The 16025-nt window shown below is 38.3% G+C and overlaps 1 protein-coding gene across 9 annotated transcripts in view; it reads right to left on the bottom strand.

Moving 5' to 3' along the window:
• ADAMTS19 (ADAM metallopeptidase with thrombospondin type 1 motif 19) overlaps positions 1–16025 on the bottom strand; it is a 467308-nt gene that overhangs the window by 41449 nt on the left and 409834 nt on the right. For all 9 annotated transcript variants that reach the window (XR_014838760.1, XM_085014505.1, XM_085014501.1 and 6 more), the window contains 2 exons: positions 12896–13053; positions 8286–8439 (listed from right to left, as the gene is read on the bottom strand). Coding sequence is in view for 8 of the 9 variants with exons in the window: in XM_085014505.1 (XP_084870631.1) it covers positions 8286–8439; positions 12896–13053 (312 nt within the window). In the remaining variant the exon portion in view is untranslated. The remainder of the gene's footprint in view (positions 1–8285; positions 8440–12895; positions 13054–16025) is intronic.

Here is a 16025-nt window from a genome sequence, read left to right as displayed (position 1 = left end):
CCATGAACTTCAAAATGATTCTCGAATAAGCTGCTAGCGAAAATGAAATGACTTAACGATATTCATTTTTCTTCACAGAGAAAACTGGCCTTACAAGATAGGCGTTCCCAACATGCAAGAATTCTGGAGGTTTTAGGTCAACTTTCACTTCGTTTCCTATGTCTCAGGTGCTTCTTTCTGACCTGATACATATATTAAATAGATATGACACACATTTTGCACAATGCTAGCATACAGAAGTATTATTTCCACATGACAATGATGCCTACTTAAAAGCAGGATTAAAATAAATGTTATTTTTATAAGATATAAATGTTAGTTTTAGAATCTAATCTAAAACCTCATAGTCACAAGACATTCTTTTAAAGAACAGATGTAGTTGCCCAAACTAATTTAAGTTTAAAGCCTTTTGCCAACTACAGCACAGAAAGATGACAGACAATATCCAGAAAGCTTTTGTTGAACATAAGTGTAGTCACGGAATGAATAACTCAGAGCTAATTATACCAAGTTTTCTCCTTTCCTCAGAAAATACCTCACCTCAGTTATATTAGCCCAGAGGTAACATACTGAGCTATTCAAAAAAACTGGTAAGTACTGATGTATCAAAAGAGATAAAGGTATTGGCACCATTTCAGGAAGTGCCTTACTGATACTCTAAAAAAGTATGAAGGCATGAAATTCTGGTCGTGGCTCAGCAGTAATGAACCTGACTAGTATCCATCCATGAAGACATGGGTTTGATCCCTGGCCTTGCTCAGTGGGTTGAGGATCTGGCACTGCCGTGAGATGTGGTATAGATTGCAGACGCGGCTTGGATCCCACGTTGCTGTGGTTGTGGTGTAGGCTTGCAGCTGCAGCTCCAATTTGACCCCAAGCCTGGAAACTTCCAAATGCCATGGATACTGCCCTAAAAAGACCAAAAAAAAAAAAAAAAAAAGTATAAAGGCATGTGAGTATAAACTGGGACATTTCCACATACATTATAGCAAAGAAGCTCACATCGTAAGTTTTTTGGCAGGTAACAGCAGCTTACCCTACTTTTAAAAATTTCATTGAAAAATAACAAAAGCATTAAAAAAAAAATCCAATGCTTAGCTATATATACACTATGTCTATGAAAATACAATGACAATCTTAAAGCCATATGGAAATGTTACTATTTGATTTTTTTCTTTTATATGTTTTCACGTCCCAGCCAACACAGGAAATTTCCATTCTAGTGTCTAATAGCAGTATTTACAATGCATCCAATACTGTGGAACCAAGGGACAAACAGAGGGGGATGAAGTAGCTGGTCTTCTGCCTGAACCTCAAGTAGCTGCAAGCGGTTGACAATGTATTATCTGCTTTATGGCAATTAATTTCACCTCTGAGTCATTTCCATTAAATCAGTCTTGGGAAGACTGTTTTGAAGTTGTGAGCATAATTGTAAATAAAGTACATTAACAATTATGCATTCATCTTATTACCAAATTTGGGCAAACTCTGAAAATGTGGAGTAACTTTTATTTACTGATTCTCTGAAGACACTTAATAAAGACTGGATATTATATTGTAGTCCTTCTTTTCCTGTCTCAGAGATGAGCTGATATATTTTCTTTCTATGCTCTGTATTTAACCTATGAAATGGATATTGTTAATAAAACTATATTCTTTTCAGGTGTATCACCGTTTCTAGAACCTGTATCGTCAAGGTGGAAACAGTCTTGGGAATGGGTTCAGTGTTTCAGTATGAATATAACTGAAATTCTGTGTTACTGGACATTCCAAACTTTTAAAAAATTCTACTTTTTTTGTGTGTCTGAGCCTGCAGGATATGGAAGTTCCTGGATCAGGGACTGAATTTGTTCAACTATTCTCCCATGGAAAGTTGGGTGAGGACACTTGAAACTTTTTACTAAAATCAGGAAACTCTGTAAGAAAGAGACTATGTACATTCATTTGTCTTTACAATTTTCTCCTAAATTATATATACACACATATATATATTTCTGTATATATATACACACATATATATATTTCTATATATATACACACATATATATATCCCTTCCATGAAACTAACAGCGAGCAATAAAACCAACAGTAAAAAATACTTTAATGAGGAATAAAGTCTTTTTTTCTGAACACTTCCTGGAGAGATATAAAATGCTGGTTATTTTTTCAGCATACTTTTTTTTAACGTCAACAACTTTCAAAGTCATGTCATGTCCTTTACTTCTTAGCTGCTCTTTTTACATTTCTGGACTTCCCGTGTGGCTCAAAACAGAATTACTCGGTATTGCTTCTTTTTACATTTCTATAAAATACTCTCCCCTCAGAGTCTGGGCTTAATATTAAAATGACAAATTCAGTTTTTATTTTAGTGAAAAAAACTGTATTTTGTATTGTTCCTAACACTCAATAAATAGTCCAATCTGATCTGGTCATTTCCATGCATACAAATATTTTAATGAGATCCTTAACTTTCTAGTTAGCCTAACACTTAAGTACCTTCGAGAACTAGCTTCTTTCTACTTTTTTTGGTTAAATAATTTCCCACAGCTTGATCCTCATATTTTGTACCCTAGTAATAAATATTCTCACTAACCCTAGTTCCTTTGCATCTCTGCATATCCTTAGAAGGCTTTCTACAGCTTCCCATATGGCTCCATATGATGCTTTTATTATTATCTAACCCCTCCTAGATGGACAGTAAATTCTCTAAAAACAGAAAGCCCTCATCTTTGGATCATCCAGCCAAAATGAGAGAACAGAAGGTATTGGTCAAGGCATTGATGAATGAAATATAAACATGTAATTTAAGCCCAAAGTACTTTCTGAACTAAGAGGTTCCTCTTCACACTGTATTTCCTATGATGGTAAAAAAAATCATTTTCAAACTAAATGATTAATTGTGGGGAAAACTTGCATCTGCTATATCCAATAAATGAATTACCACTTAGGTGTTAAAATTCAAGTTTATAAAGCATTTACATTCATATAAAATTGTTCCTATTAAGTAAAGAAAGTAGAATACAAAATTGCATTGAATATTACTGAAAGAAACTAATGGAGAAAAGAGAAAAAAATATTTTGGTGCATTTTTGTTTGGCTAAAACAGAAATAAATGGCACCCTTAACAAGATATAGGCATTTGTATACAGAAATGCTTCCTCAATTTAGACCCAAAGGCTTGGATACCTCCTGAGAATCTGGTCGTGGACCAAGAAAGCCATGTCTGGAGGGCATCACAATTCAAGGCTAACAGTACGAGAGTCGTAAGGCAGCAGGAACTAGGCTAATGTGAAGAACGTGGGACACTGACTTCTTTTTTCCCTTCAGACTGTATCTGTTTAGATGTCCTAAAAGCCTGTTTAACCCTTTTATTTAATTCTAAACAGGTTATTAAATTTGAGGACGCTCATTCTAGATTTTATTTCATTAATTCATCTACTAGATAAAAACAAGTCCTAGAGTAATGCAGTTATTGTATGTATAATGCCAGATTGTTGATGCCAAAAAAAAGCCCGCAGGTATTATGGAATGATAAATTCATGATGCCTCTGAAGACCAAGATCATTTCAAACAGTCTTTTACGTCCAAAAAACCCTTTATCCACTGACTCCTACTTCTGAGGTGCCAAAATAATTTAAAACATTCCTTAAAGATTCTTAGATGTTTTAGAACAGCAATGCAAAGTAAGCATTTATTTCACAGGTATACCTTAAGATGACTGAAAATAAAAGGACTAATATCAATGTCCAGGGCTAAAGTACAAAAATAATCCACCCAGTGAAATCTTTCCACAAGTAGGATTCGAATTTGACAAAATCATGATGAAAAGTGTACATGTTAAACTGTTGGAAAAATCTGAGATCACCAACATTACCAGTTACTTTAAAATATTATTTCTTTTAAAATAAAACATTTGTATATTTTAGGCTTTTCAAAACTTGTAATAACTGGTATTAATAAATTAACAGAAATGCATATTACATTAACTTTTCAATTATTTTAAAACGTAGTTTAAGATACTGATGTAAAAAACTCATGATAACAAAATGTAGCTACATGACGCTAGGCCTTTTTAAAAAATTTCCTTTTCCCACTTATTGCTGGAATGTAAAGCCTTACAACTGAATTAAAAATATAACTTATGTCCCACACTGAAATTTTATACTTCACTGTGATACTTTAGCTGTCCTTGGTTAATATATTCCTGTGAAGTAGAATCGTACTATTAATCATCTTTGCTGCTGAATATAAATTTTGTCTGAGTCTGTTCCCAATGTTCTGTGCTTTGAACTTCCTCTCCTTTAATTCATGAATATGCTGAAAGATTACAAAGCTCTTTCTGGCTATAAAGTCGACAAATCGGAGTCAGAAATGATGCGATTCTTGAAACTCTGTTCATCTACTTTATTTATGAACTGCAAAGGAAAATAATATCCAAATGCCCAGAAATATTTTGGCATTGAAATGAATATATGTCCTATTAACATAGTCAGAGATAATTGAAAACTGTTGACTCAACACAGTGGAACAGATTGGAAAGAGAAGGTCTATTCAAATGCAAATCATACAGAGGTTGCTTATAATTAGGACTATTTTATAAAATAAGCTACTCAAAATAAAAATGAGGACATACCTAAATTCTTAGTTAACAGGTTAAATAAAATCATCTCTTTGAATCCAAGGAAAACCTATGTAATTTCTAAGGGACACGCTGTATTTTGTGGAAAGAAATGACATTAAAACCCTTGAGCTGCTCCTGAAAGAAGTATATGACATGGAGGAAAGAAGATTTGAACTCAGAAGTCTTGGATTTTAATCTTGGCTCTATCCCCACTGAGCATGTGACTTTGGGAAGTCACTTAATCTCTTCATGCTTCAATTTTCTCACGTTGATAATCACGAAAATTATGCTCAAGAATATTTAAAAGGCACTTCCCACCTTGAAACTAAAAGAATTCATACTGAACCTCTATGTCTTAAGGCCTGGACATTGACAAAACATATTCTAGGGTGCAATTAATGCGATTTTGGGAAAAAAAATTAACCGTAAAAATTTGCTTGTTCAAACTGAAGCCTGACAAGTTCTGTATGTTTCCTTCCGAAGCTTTTATTAGACCATAATTATAGAAGAATGGAGGAAAAAATGAGGATAATAAAATTCACTGGGCAAACATGTTCCTGTCTAGAATCTCAAATGTAAACAGATTTTAATGACTGCCTTCTGGTGTAATAACAGGAACTGTCAACCTTTTCATCGCTCTATTTCCTCATAAACCACCATGGGATGGTGGCTGGTCATTCTTGCCTGAGTTGTATTAAAGAAGAAAATTCCAACCGTGCGGATTTTCATTAAAGATATGTTTGTTCCTATTTGCATTTTTGGCTTTTATGGATAGGGGATGTGAAGCAGACCCCTTAAGCGAAACAGGCCCTGGCATCAGTAAAGAATGGGTGAAGTCGAGGACCAGGAATTAGGGTATACACGGGAGTATGAGCAGGAGAGGACAGGAAGATACAGGGTCCCACGTCATATAGTGGTAATGGGGCTTCTGGGAGAAACACGGCCAGAGAGAATCTCATTGCGCCAAGGGTGAGCGATACAAGCTTTTAAATTGTGAGAGTGACCAGAAATCCTTGTGTTAGAATTATCCTGTATCTCTGGAAGCGAGATGTGCTCTGTGTAATCTCTGCCCACCCGGCTGCCTTTGCCCTGGCAGCCCCAGAGGGCCGCGTGGTCCAGGAGTCAGGGGAGGGTCCCAGAGCTCCCAGTGCCCTGAGGAAAACTGCTCTTCCCTAGCCACCACACCTCTGGATGCTCCTGGCACTCTTTTTTTTTTTTTTTTTTTTTTCCCCTCTCCTGAGGACCACATTTCTCGCTTTCTCTACAGCCTCCAATGGGGTAGCTACTTTCTTGACTAGACCCTGTACCTTTGGATCTAGAGGCAGCATGGGTGGGATGCTCTTTGTCTCCCATTCTCTTTTTCTTCTGCCTAAATGTATGGCTTTGGAGCTGACTATCCAGGGCCAACCCCTTTTTGCTGTCGGCCTAAAGACCACCTTCGCGTCACTCCTTCTTTTTAGTATAAGATTTTAGCTTCTGGATTTTTGTTATAGTTCCTAACGCTGGGATTTTTGTTTTATTTTCTAATACTGGTACTCACACATTTTTTGTAGGTATTAGAGCCTTCTGAATGATTCTTCCAACACTGAGACCTCTCAGCTTTTAGCCATCTCTTCTCTTCCTAAAGATCCCTCCTTCTGGAGTTCCCGTCGTGGCGCAGTGGTTAACGAATCCGACTAGGAACCATGAGGTTGCGGGTTCGGTCCCTGCCCTTGCTCAGTGGGTTAAGGATCCGGCGTTGCCGTGAGCTGTGGTGTAGGTTGCAGACGCGGCTTGGATCCCGCGTTGCTGTGGCTCTGGCGTAGGCTGGTGGCTACAGCTCCGATTGGACCCCTAGTCTGGGAACCTCCATATGCCGCGGGAGCGGCCCAAAGAAATAGCAAAAAAAAAAAAAATCCCTCCTTCTACTTAGTAAGCCACTAACTCTCCTGGTCTTAGTACCACCTGGTCTTAGTACCACCAATGACAATATGCCCTCCATAATCTCAGCTCTATTTTCTGTTACCAACTCCTTTATTTCCAGGCCTCTTCCTTAAGTACCCCGAGTCTAGGAGTTTTTTAATACCATCAGGGCCAATAATCCATTAGTGCTACTACCCCCCTTTTCACTGTCTTTCAAGTCCTTCATATCTTTGCTTTCCTCCTTACATAAATAAATTTCCTGACCCGCTTCTCATGTACAACCTCAGGTCAGTCATATTCTCTTTTCGTTTTTATTATACTCACATGGCAATTCCAAAATTTATCCACAAGTGCATCTGGATGCTGTATCATGGCTGGAGGGTAACACATGATGACATGAGTGTCAAACTATATTCATGGGCATTAACTTCAGCTGGACCATCAGCGCTGCTATACAATCAAAACACACTGTCCCCGTTTCATTCATTTTCTCACCTCGGGAGGCACCACTTCACATCTCCTCTCTTTTCAAAATTCCGTATCTCCTTTTTCGCCTTTAACCTCAGCAAAATGTCTTTGATTGAGAAAACAGATGCAACCAAAAGAGTTCCACCTTAAGTTCCCAACATGGGCTGCTATTCAAAAAAATACTGTCTTTTCTCCTGTTACTAGTGACAGGCTACCCATATTTCTATCCAAAGCCAAATACTCCATTCCACCCATCTTGCCAACATAAGGACATCACTCCAAATTTTTTTACTCTTTCCTTTTGCATCACTAAGTTTTCTGTTCTATTCTGTAAAATATATACTGGCAAATGGTCATGTATCATTTCTCCTATTAAAAACAACAACAAATTCTTTGACCTATATCCCCCTTCAACAAAAATCACATCTCTCTGCTTTATCACATGCTATTTTCTCTTAAATCCACTCTATTTAGTCTTTTGAGCCAAATCATTGAAATTAATTTTTAATGATTAATCACCACTGACTTCTATGTTTCAAATATAATAAATATAATATTTTTTTTAGGAGTGCCTACCATGGCACAGTGGGTTAAGAATCCAACTGCAGTGGATTGGGTCAATGTGGAGGTGCATGTTGGAACCCCAACCTGGCACAGTGGGTCAAAGGATCCCACACTGCTGCAACTTCAGCCTCGGATTCAATCCCTGGCCTGGGAACCTCCATATGCCATGGGTGTGGCCGTAAAATAATAAATATAGTAGTTCATTTCAGTCCACATTATTTCTGACTCATTAGCAGCTTTTGACACAGTTGATCATTCTCTTTCTTGTCTTTCTTATAATACTTTCTTATGTGTCTTAGAGAAAAGGATTCTTATTTGCATGTTTTTTTCTCCAATGTTGTTGACTACTTATATTGATATGCTTTATTGGTTCCATCCCATCTCTTTCAACTCTACATGGTATAATGTCCCAATATTACACCCTGAATGGAACGTACGGCAGCCCCCTTAAGTGTTAATATTTATGCAAAGTAATGCAATGAGTAATCACGTTGGCTGAGATCTGTAACAACCATAAATATGCTTGCTTCCATTCCTAACAGATTTTGCCACAGCACAGCTAAGGTATCTAGGCAGCAAACGTGCCGCAAAAAAAAAAAAAAAAAAACCTTTTAGTTTCCAATCCTTTATGGCGTTTGAAATTTCAGTTAAATGAGTTGTGGATCTGTCTTAATTAGCAATGATCAGAAAATAGCTATTTTGGAAAGATAAGTACTGAAAAATCCTTCACCTCCTCCACACGTGGCATCGCAATCTTCCCAGCCTGTGTGTGTCCACATGAAAAGGGGTTCAGGTCCTTTAGAGCTCTGATTCTCTGGAAGAGGGTCTGATGGGATAGTGTATTCATAGTGAAGACCATAATTCTGGTCTTGAAACAGCAGCACCTGCAATATATAAAAGTGATGAAGGCAGATGGGTGCAAGTACAGCATATTCAATGTGAAGCATAAAACTAAGGATGTGGATTCCTTAAAATGCTTTTTGCATGATGTGCAAGCTGACCCAGAATTGTGACATTATTGCTTAAATGCTCAAACTGTCCTTTCTGAAAACATTGGATTTACACACTTATCTCTGAGCTAAAGACAGCGTGAAAATAGCCCACCTGAACGTGGTCAATGATACCAGATCATTTTCTTCCAAGTCGATGGACTGGACAGTCTCCCAAAGCATGGCATACGACTTTAGCAGGGGGCACAGGGACGTGTGTCCTACCTAACAGAGGCTATAACCCACAATCCAATATGAAATGTAGCCTTTCCACTCACACAAAAATGAAAGGTGGATAATAAGTCCCTGTGTCAACAAAGGAAGGGGGGAGAAGATTCTGGGATGCATTTCACTCCGTAAGGGTAGAGAGCTTCTCAGCCAACCGGAAGACAAGAATTCTACCTATGTCTGCTTATAGTTAAGCTTTAATTTTAGCAAGGTCACTGATTGCTCATTTATTGTAAAAATCACTTCCTTTGAAAGGAAATTGTTTGAAAAGAACTTTTTAATGAAATGAACTTAATAATGGTACAGTTATGTACACACACGTAAACAGCACAGGAAACCATAAAGGGTGTATGAAAATGACTGAGCTTTGGGCTGCACTGGACACAACCACAACAAGGGACCACATCTGTCCTCCCAGAGTCCAGCTTAGAACTCCACCAGCACAGGCAACCATACATGCTGTAAATGAAAGAAGAACACCCGAAATATACTCACTTGAAATAAAAGAATGAATGACAACATACGTTTCTTTAGAAATACATTTTCACAAAATATGCGAAACAGCTCGAGACAGCCCATGGAATATATCACGTCTATGGACCTGAGGATTTATGGAAGCCACTTATATAACATGATGTGATGTATAAAAACATATAAATCTAAATTTTAAATTACATTCAATTATTAGAGAACTTTGGTATTGAACCTGTATCAAAGTAGTTGTAATGACAGGTAATTTAGAATTAACACTTAATGGGGAAATTTTTAAATTAGCATAAGGTTAATTTCCATTACTTCTTTTTCTTAAGATTCTGCCTCAGTATATCAACAGAAATACTAAGATATACTCTAATATTTGGATTGGGGAACTAGTATGATGACATTATAAATCAACTATAGCAATGTTAAAAATAGAACTTTAATTAATTACTTTACTTATACAGGTTGCACCCATGGCATATAGAAGTTCCCAGGCCTGGAATCTAACCAGCACTGCAGTTGTCACCTGTGCCACAGCTGCAGCCACACAGGATCCTTAACCTGCTACGCCACATGGGAAATTCCTAAAAATACTTCTAAAATTCACATATACACAACATCCTGAGTGCTAATTCTAAGCATATCACAGTGCTTATTTTGGCTTCAAATATTGCATGTTGCCAGTGACCTTCAGCTAAATGAGTGAAAAAAGAAAGAGACGGACTTACCTTCTTTATGGACATAACCAGACTTATCACACGATTTTTAACTCATGAAATGAACACGTACACTGACATAATTACATGAAAACCTATTTTTCTTCAGAAAACTACCTTTTCATGGACAGAACCTTAGATGATCCTTGACTATCTAAGGCCATTTAAAATAAAGACACTGGCTACAAAATCATTAGCTCTGTCTCAAACCATTTGACTTTGGCAGTGTTCTCTGCAGGGAGGAACGTGTGACCATGTTGCAGTGGACGGGCACAGACCGAGGCATGGCAGCAGAAAGTACTGCCTTTCAAAATTCAGTACCGGCTTTCGATCTGTAATAGTCATTAAAGAAAAATATCTTAGAAGTGCCGTTTCCCTTGGATTACTGAATAAATCCAGGTCACACAGATGCCTTCTTTTAGACATAGTTCACTGACTTTAATTATGTTTCATGCTTCCAGGAAAAACTGTGGTAATTACCAGTCAGATTAAGGATTCTGCAGCAGGAAAACTCCCTCTGCCCAACACTGAGATCCCACATATACTATTTTCAGATTTTGCCTGAGAGGCTCAGACCAAGAGCTCAGTCTTGTTCCATGAAAAACGCAGGCTACATTCATGGAAGGGAGGCAACCTTTTCTGCCACCCAGTCATTAAGCATATGTTTGTTATTGATAATGCTGTTATTCTAAGTGATCCAATCATGGAAAGAGCCAGATATGGGTCACACAACGTTTGTTTAGTCATTCCCCCCCCTCCACCGCCTCCAGATGGCAGAGGGCACAGAGAGGAGTTTCCAATTCAAATTAAATAAAAGGACCCAAAGGAACTGCGGGTAGAGGAACAAAATAATTAAAGTATATACATACTTATGATTCAAGACTGTCTGGTGTAAAGAACTTAGATTTAAGCTTTGCATCAGGAGAGACCACATAGAAGATTGATTAGCACTTGGTTTAGTCCAAGCTAAATAACTTTTGGGGAGACACTGAGCTCAGAAGACGTGGCTTGGATCTGGCTTTGCTGTGGCTGTGATGTAGTCTGGCAGCTACAGCTCTGATTCGACCCCTAGCCTGGGAACTTCCATATGCTGTAGATGTAGCCCTAAAAAACAAAAAAAAAACCAAAAAATTCTTATTTGAAATATGGTCAGTGGGCCAGCGTCAGGGCAATGGTACCAACTGGGAGCCAGCAGATCTCAGGTTCCTCCCTAGACCCAAGGCATCAAAATGGGCATTTTAATAAGGGCCCCAAGTGATTTGCAGGCACATTAAAGGAGGAAAAACAAACAGGCCAACATGAGATCTGAACCTTTGGCCCCTGGAATGTCTCCAGTTGAAGACAGATGTCTCGAATGGAGCACAAAGGAAATTGTGCGGAGATATTAAATAAGGTGGCACCCCACACTCCACATAAACAGGAGACGGTATTAGAGTTGTTGTCATGTGAGGACTTAAAGAGGTGTTCCAGTGTGTGAACCTTACCCTCTGCCACCAGAATGAAAAAACGCCAGATGTGCGGTCAGCTCCGAGGCTCCTGAGCCATTAGCACTGACTCTAATAATCAAGGTCAAAAGGGGCATGCAGTAATCATACCGCAATACACACGCACCACATCAACACATGGTGCATCTTAACCTTACACAATGTTACAGGTCAAGTGTAACTTAATGAAAATCGAAGCTATCTTTAGCTTTTTAAATGAAATATCAGTATTAGCATCTGTAATAATTCCTCGATGCTACTGAAGAATGGCGTGCCATTTTTTCATGTCATTAAACAGTCCATTCATTAAAAGAAAACAACAACAAAAAAAAGCCATGTGAACCTGTCACCAGCATGAATGCAGAGCCTCAGTGTGCTGATTCTTTCACTCCAAACTCAAACCTAGTCTTTGGCTACATGATAAAGAAACTTACTATACCAAATATTCAGGTTTTCATAATTCCTTACAGGAATCAATTAACCTCGTATTGGAAGGCTTGTTAAATATTTACCAAGGCGCAGTGGTTAACGAATCCGACTAGGAACCACGAGGTTGCGGGTTCTGTCCCTGGCCTTGCTCAGTGGGTTAAGGATCCGGCATTGCCGTGAGCTGTGGTGTAGGCCGGTGGCTACAGCTCCGATTCGACCCCTAGCCTGGGAACCTCCACTTGCTGTGGCAATGGCCCAAGAAATGGCAAAAAAAAAAAAAAAAAAAAAAATTTACCAAGTGTTTTCCCCAGGAATTAATCCTATTTTATCAAAAGCATTTTTTACACATTCATGGATGTATGAAATGCCATATCATAGCACTCTCTTTACAGACATCCACACTGGTTAGGAAACATGCCTGTAGGGAAAGAGGTTCCTTATTGACTGCTGATTCCCCCTACTGTGAGTCTGAGAATTTCCTAAAACATTTTGTTCCTTGTGTAATCATTTACAGTTTTAAACACATTGATTTCAAACACATTTAAAAAGCCCTAAAAACCCACCTCTGAAATAATTTTTTAAATTTTATTTATTTTTAAATTTTATTTATTTACTTATTTATTTATTTATTTATTTTTGTCTTTTTTGCCATTTCTTGGGCCACTCCCACGACATATGGAGGTTCCCAGGCTAGGGGTTGAATCAGAGCTGTAGCCACCGGCCTACACCACAGCCACAGCAACCGCAGGATGCGAGCCGCATCTGCAACCTACCCACAGCTCAGGGCAACACCGGATCGTTAACTCACTGAGCAAGGGCAGGGACCGAACCCGCAACCCCACGGTTCCCAGTCGGATTTGTTAACCACTGTGCCACTACAGGAACTCCTGAAATAATTTTAAGTGTCTATCTTACAATTCAAATTTAGAGAAAAAAGGTAAGGGAAGGCCCAGTGGGAATGTCCTTTGTCATAGGAGGCTGATTAGGCGATGTTATCGACTTGTTCCCTCATACCAGCAGGTGTAAAGGTGACGTGGTAGGACCTTTGGCGGAGATCTTCTCCCAGAGGCCTCGTCTTACGTAATGTACAGTAGTTCCCGCTAAGGTGAACGCACCAGAGTGTTCGATCTTCCAGTCACTATTAATAGATTGTTTTCCAGTGTCTCGGAGAGCTATAAAGAGGTCACGAAATAATATGAGATTAACACGGCAGCATCATTAATGACCACATACTTTGCATGATGCTGTTAAAAGCATCTCATTCTTTTCCTATTGTTGTTTTTATGGTTGCACCTGTGGCATATGAAATTTCCGGGGCTAGGGATCTAATCGGAGCTGCAGCTGCCTGCCTACACCACAGCCACAGCAACATTGAATACAAGGAATATCTGCGACCTACCCCACAGTCTGTGGCAACTCTAGATTGTCAACCCACTGAGCAAAGCCAGGGATTGAATCCTCATTCTCATAGACACCATGTTGGGTTCCTAACCTGCTGAGCTACAAAAGGAAGTACAATATTTTATTCATTTTAAAATGAATGGGTCAACAAAACCCTGACTGGGAGAATCTGCAATCAGCAAAAGCCACGGGGAATTCTCCATTTCTCCTGAAACTGTCCTCAACCAGAGTCACTTATCTTTGCCTCTTCCAATCTACTTTGAAGGTTTGATGTCTGTAACCTTATTTTGTCCCTTAATCATTTATTCTGTAACATATTATTATTGTAGGGCTATGTCTGTGTTATCTATGCAATGATCCTATGAACAATGTGAGAACTGGAATGACATTTTATACATGCTTTGTATCTCCTAGGCTACCCTGGAAAGAGTATGATAAGAGAAGGATCATTAAATAGCATGTGAACCAATAAATCGAAATGACAGGGTTATGTTCATTACAAAATACTTCAAAGGTAATGAGTTGGTTCTAAAAATAGGTTATGTTCATTACAAAATAATGCAAAGGTAATGAGTTGGTTCTAAAAACAGAACTCGGGAATTCCGGAGTTCCCGTCCTGGCTAATCCGACTAGGAACCATGAGGTTGCGGGTTCGACCTCTGGCCTTGCTCAGTGGGTTAAGGATCTGGCGTTGCCGTGAGCTGCGGTTTAGGTCGCAGATGCGGCTCGGATCTGGTGTTGCTGTGGCCCTGGTGCAGGCTGGAAGCTACAGCTCTGATGGGACCCCTAGCCTCGGAACCTCCATACGCTGCAGGTGCAGCCCTAAAAAGATAAAAAGACAATAAATAAATTAATGAATAACTAAATAAAAAGAGAACTCAGGACCTTTTAATATTCATAGTTTGTGATTTGCTGTATAGAAAAATGGAAGATAAATACTAATTCTCCTTCATAAACAGCCATCATTTGTCAGAAATTTGACAGAATCATTTTGTTTACCTACAATTTTTTTTTCTCTTTTTGTACCTGATCTGTGCTACTATTTATTTATTTATTTTTCATTAATTTTTTGTTGTTATTTCCCCCAACACACTTTTTTTTTTCCATGGTACAGCATGGGGACCCAGTTACACAAACATGTATACATAATTTTTTCTCTCATTGACATGCTGCGTTGTGTCTAGACATAGTTCTCAGTGCTACACTGCAGGATCTCATTGTTAATCCATTCCCAAGAGCAAGAGTTTGCATCCATTAACCTCAAACTCCCAATCCCACCCACTTCCTCCCCCTCCCCCAAGGCAACCACAAGTCTATTCTCCAAGTCCATGATTTTCTTTTCTGCGGAAAGGTTCATTTATGCTACTACTTAAATAAGATTCATGACATGGAAGTGAGATGCTGTGGTTATCATTTAAAATTAAGAATTTCTTCTTTTTTACCAAATGATTTTATTTTTATTTAAATTTAAGACTCCCCAATACAATCGAATTTATCTTTCAAAAAACATTTACATGAAGATTCATGGAAGGTTTTTATATCATAATTCTATAAAAATGTTTTGATAACTTAAGCTGATAAATCTTCCTAAATATTATTTAGGCTCATCTCTATTTATTGAATGTCTGAGGATTTCTAACTTTTTAATGTTATAATTAATGCTCAGATAAATATGCTATACACTAATTTTGTGTACATCTGAATTATTTCCCTTGGAGATACTCCCAGATTTGGAATTACACAAAGAGAATGAATATTTAAAGATTTTTAAAAACAATTTCAAATTTATTTTCATAAAGTTTGCATTAATTTATGCTTTCATAACAGTGACGGAGTGTCCATTTCTGAACTCCTCCTAGAAAGCAACTTTCTTTTGTAGAATAGCTAATCGTGACTGAGTAATTATTTATCAAGTAGCAGCTATAAATCAGGAAATAAAAGTTCTGGGACTTCTCAAAGGATAAAAGAAATACATCCTCTGGCTCCAAAGCACGTTATCATCTAACTGGCTAAATCAGACATTAAATAACTCATAGGTAACTAACTAATTATAATTATGCTGAAACCTGTGTGGGAGGAATCAGGAAAGGCTTGCTCTAGAGGATGTCATTTATGGAGGATGTTAGCCAGGGGTAAAGAAAAGCCTAGAAAGAGCATTCAAGACTGAGGGGACTTACACGGAAAGGTCTGAAAGTCATTTGCAGCCTGGTAAGCAAACGTGCATGATGCCACATGTACTGAAGAAGATCATGAAAGGGTGAGGCTGGAAAGCTAAGGAACAGCCAGATTCAATAAGGCCTTGTTAATTTTTAGAGGCTCTTTCCTAAGGGAAAAAAAAAGGGGGCAGCTGTAGAAGATTTTGAACGATATTGTGCAGAAAATGGCCTCGTGCAGGACAAAGTGGGATAGAGAAGACAGAACACAACGTGAATGGAAAGCAGCCCAGCCGAAAGTAAGGGAGCCTTGGCTTAAGGTATTAGAGAAAAATGTGAAAAGAAGCTTAGGAGTGAAGTTGATGAAGTATGATGATGACTTGATTGTCCTGGCTGAAAGCAAGTGCCAAGGATGATGCTGGGCTGCTAGTATGAGAAACAGTGGGTTCTAAAAGGAAATAGTAAGACAGGAAAGACGAGCAAAGCAAAATGGTTGAAGAAAAAGAGCAGGGGTTAAGTTTTGAATAATCTAGATTTTTTAAAAAAATCTTTTTTTGCCATTGAGATTAAATATAATTTTATTCGCTGAT

This window comes from Sus scrofa, chromosome 2 (genome assembly GCF_054392235.1).
Source record: "Sus scrofa isolate SSC_HxYL_T2T_F1_AM1 chromosome 2, Sscrofa_HxYL_maternal_Yorkshire_Landrace_v2.0, whole genome shotgun sequence".
Lineage (NCBI taxonomy): Eukaryota > Metazoa > Chordata > Mammalia > Artiodactyla > Suidae > Sus > Sus scrofa.
Note: the sequence above shows the minus strand (reverse complement) of the source record. Positions and strands in the feature narration are given on the sequence as shown.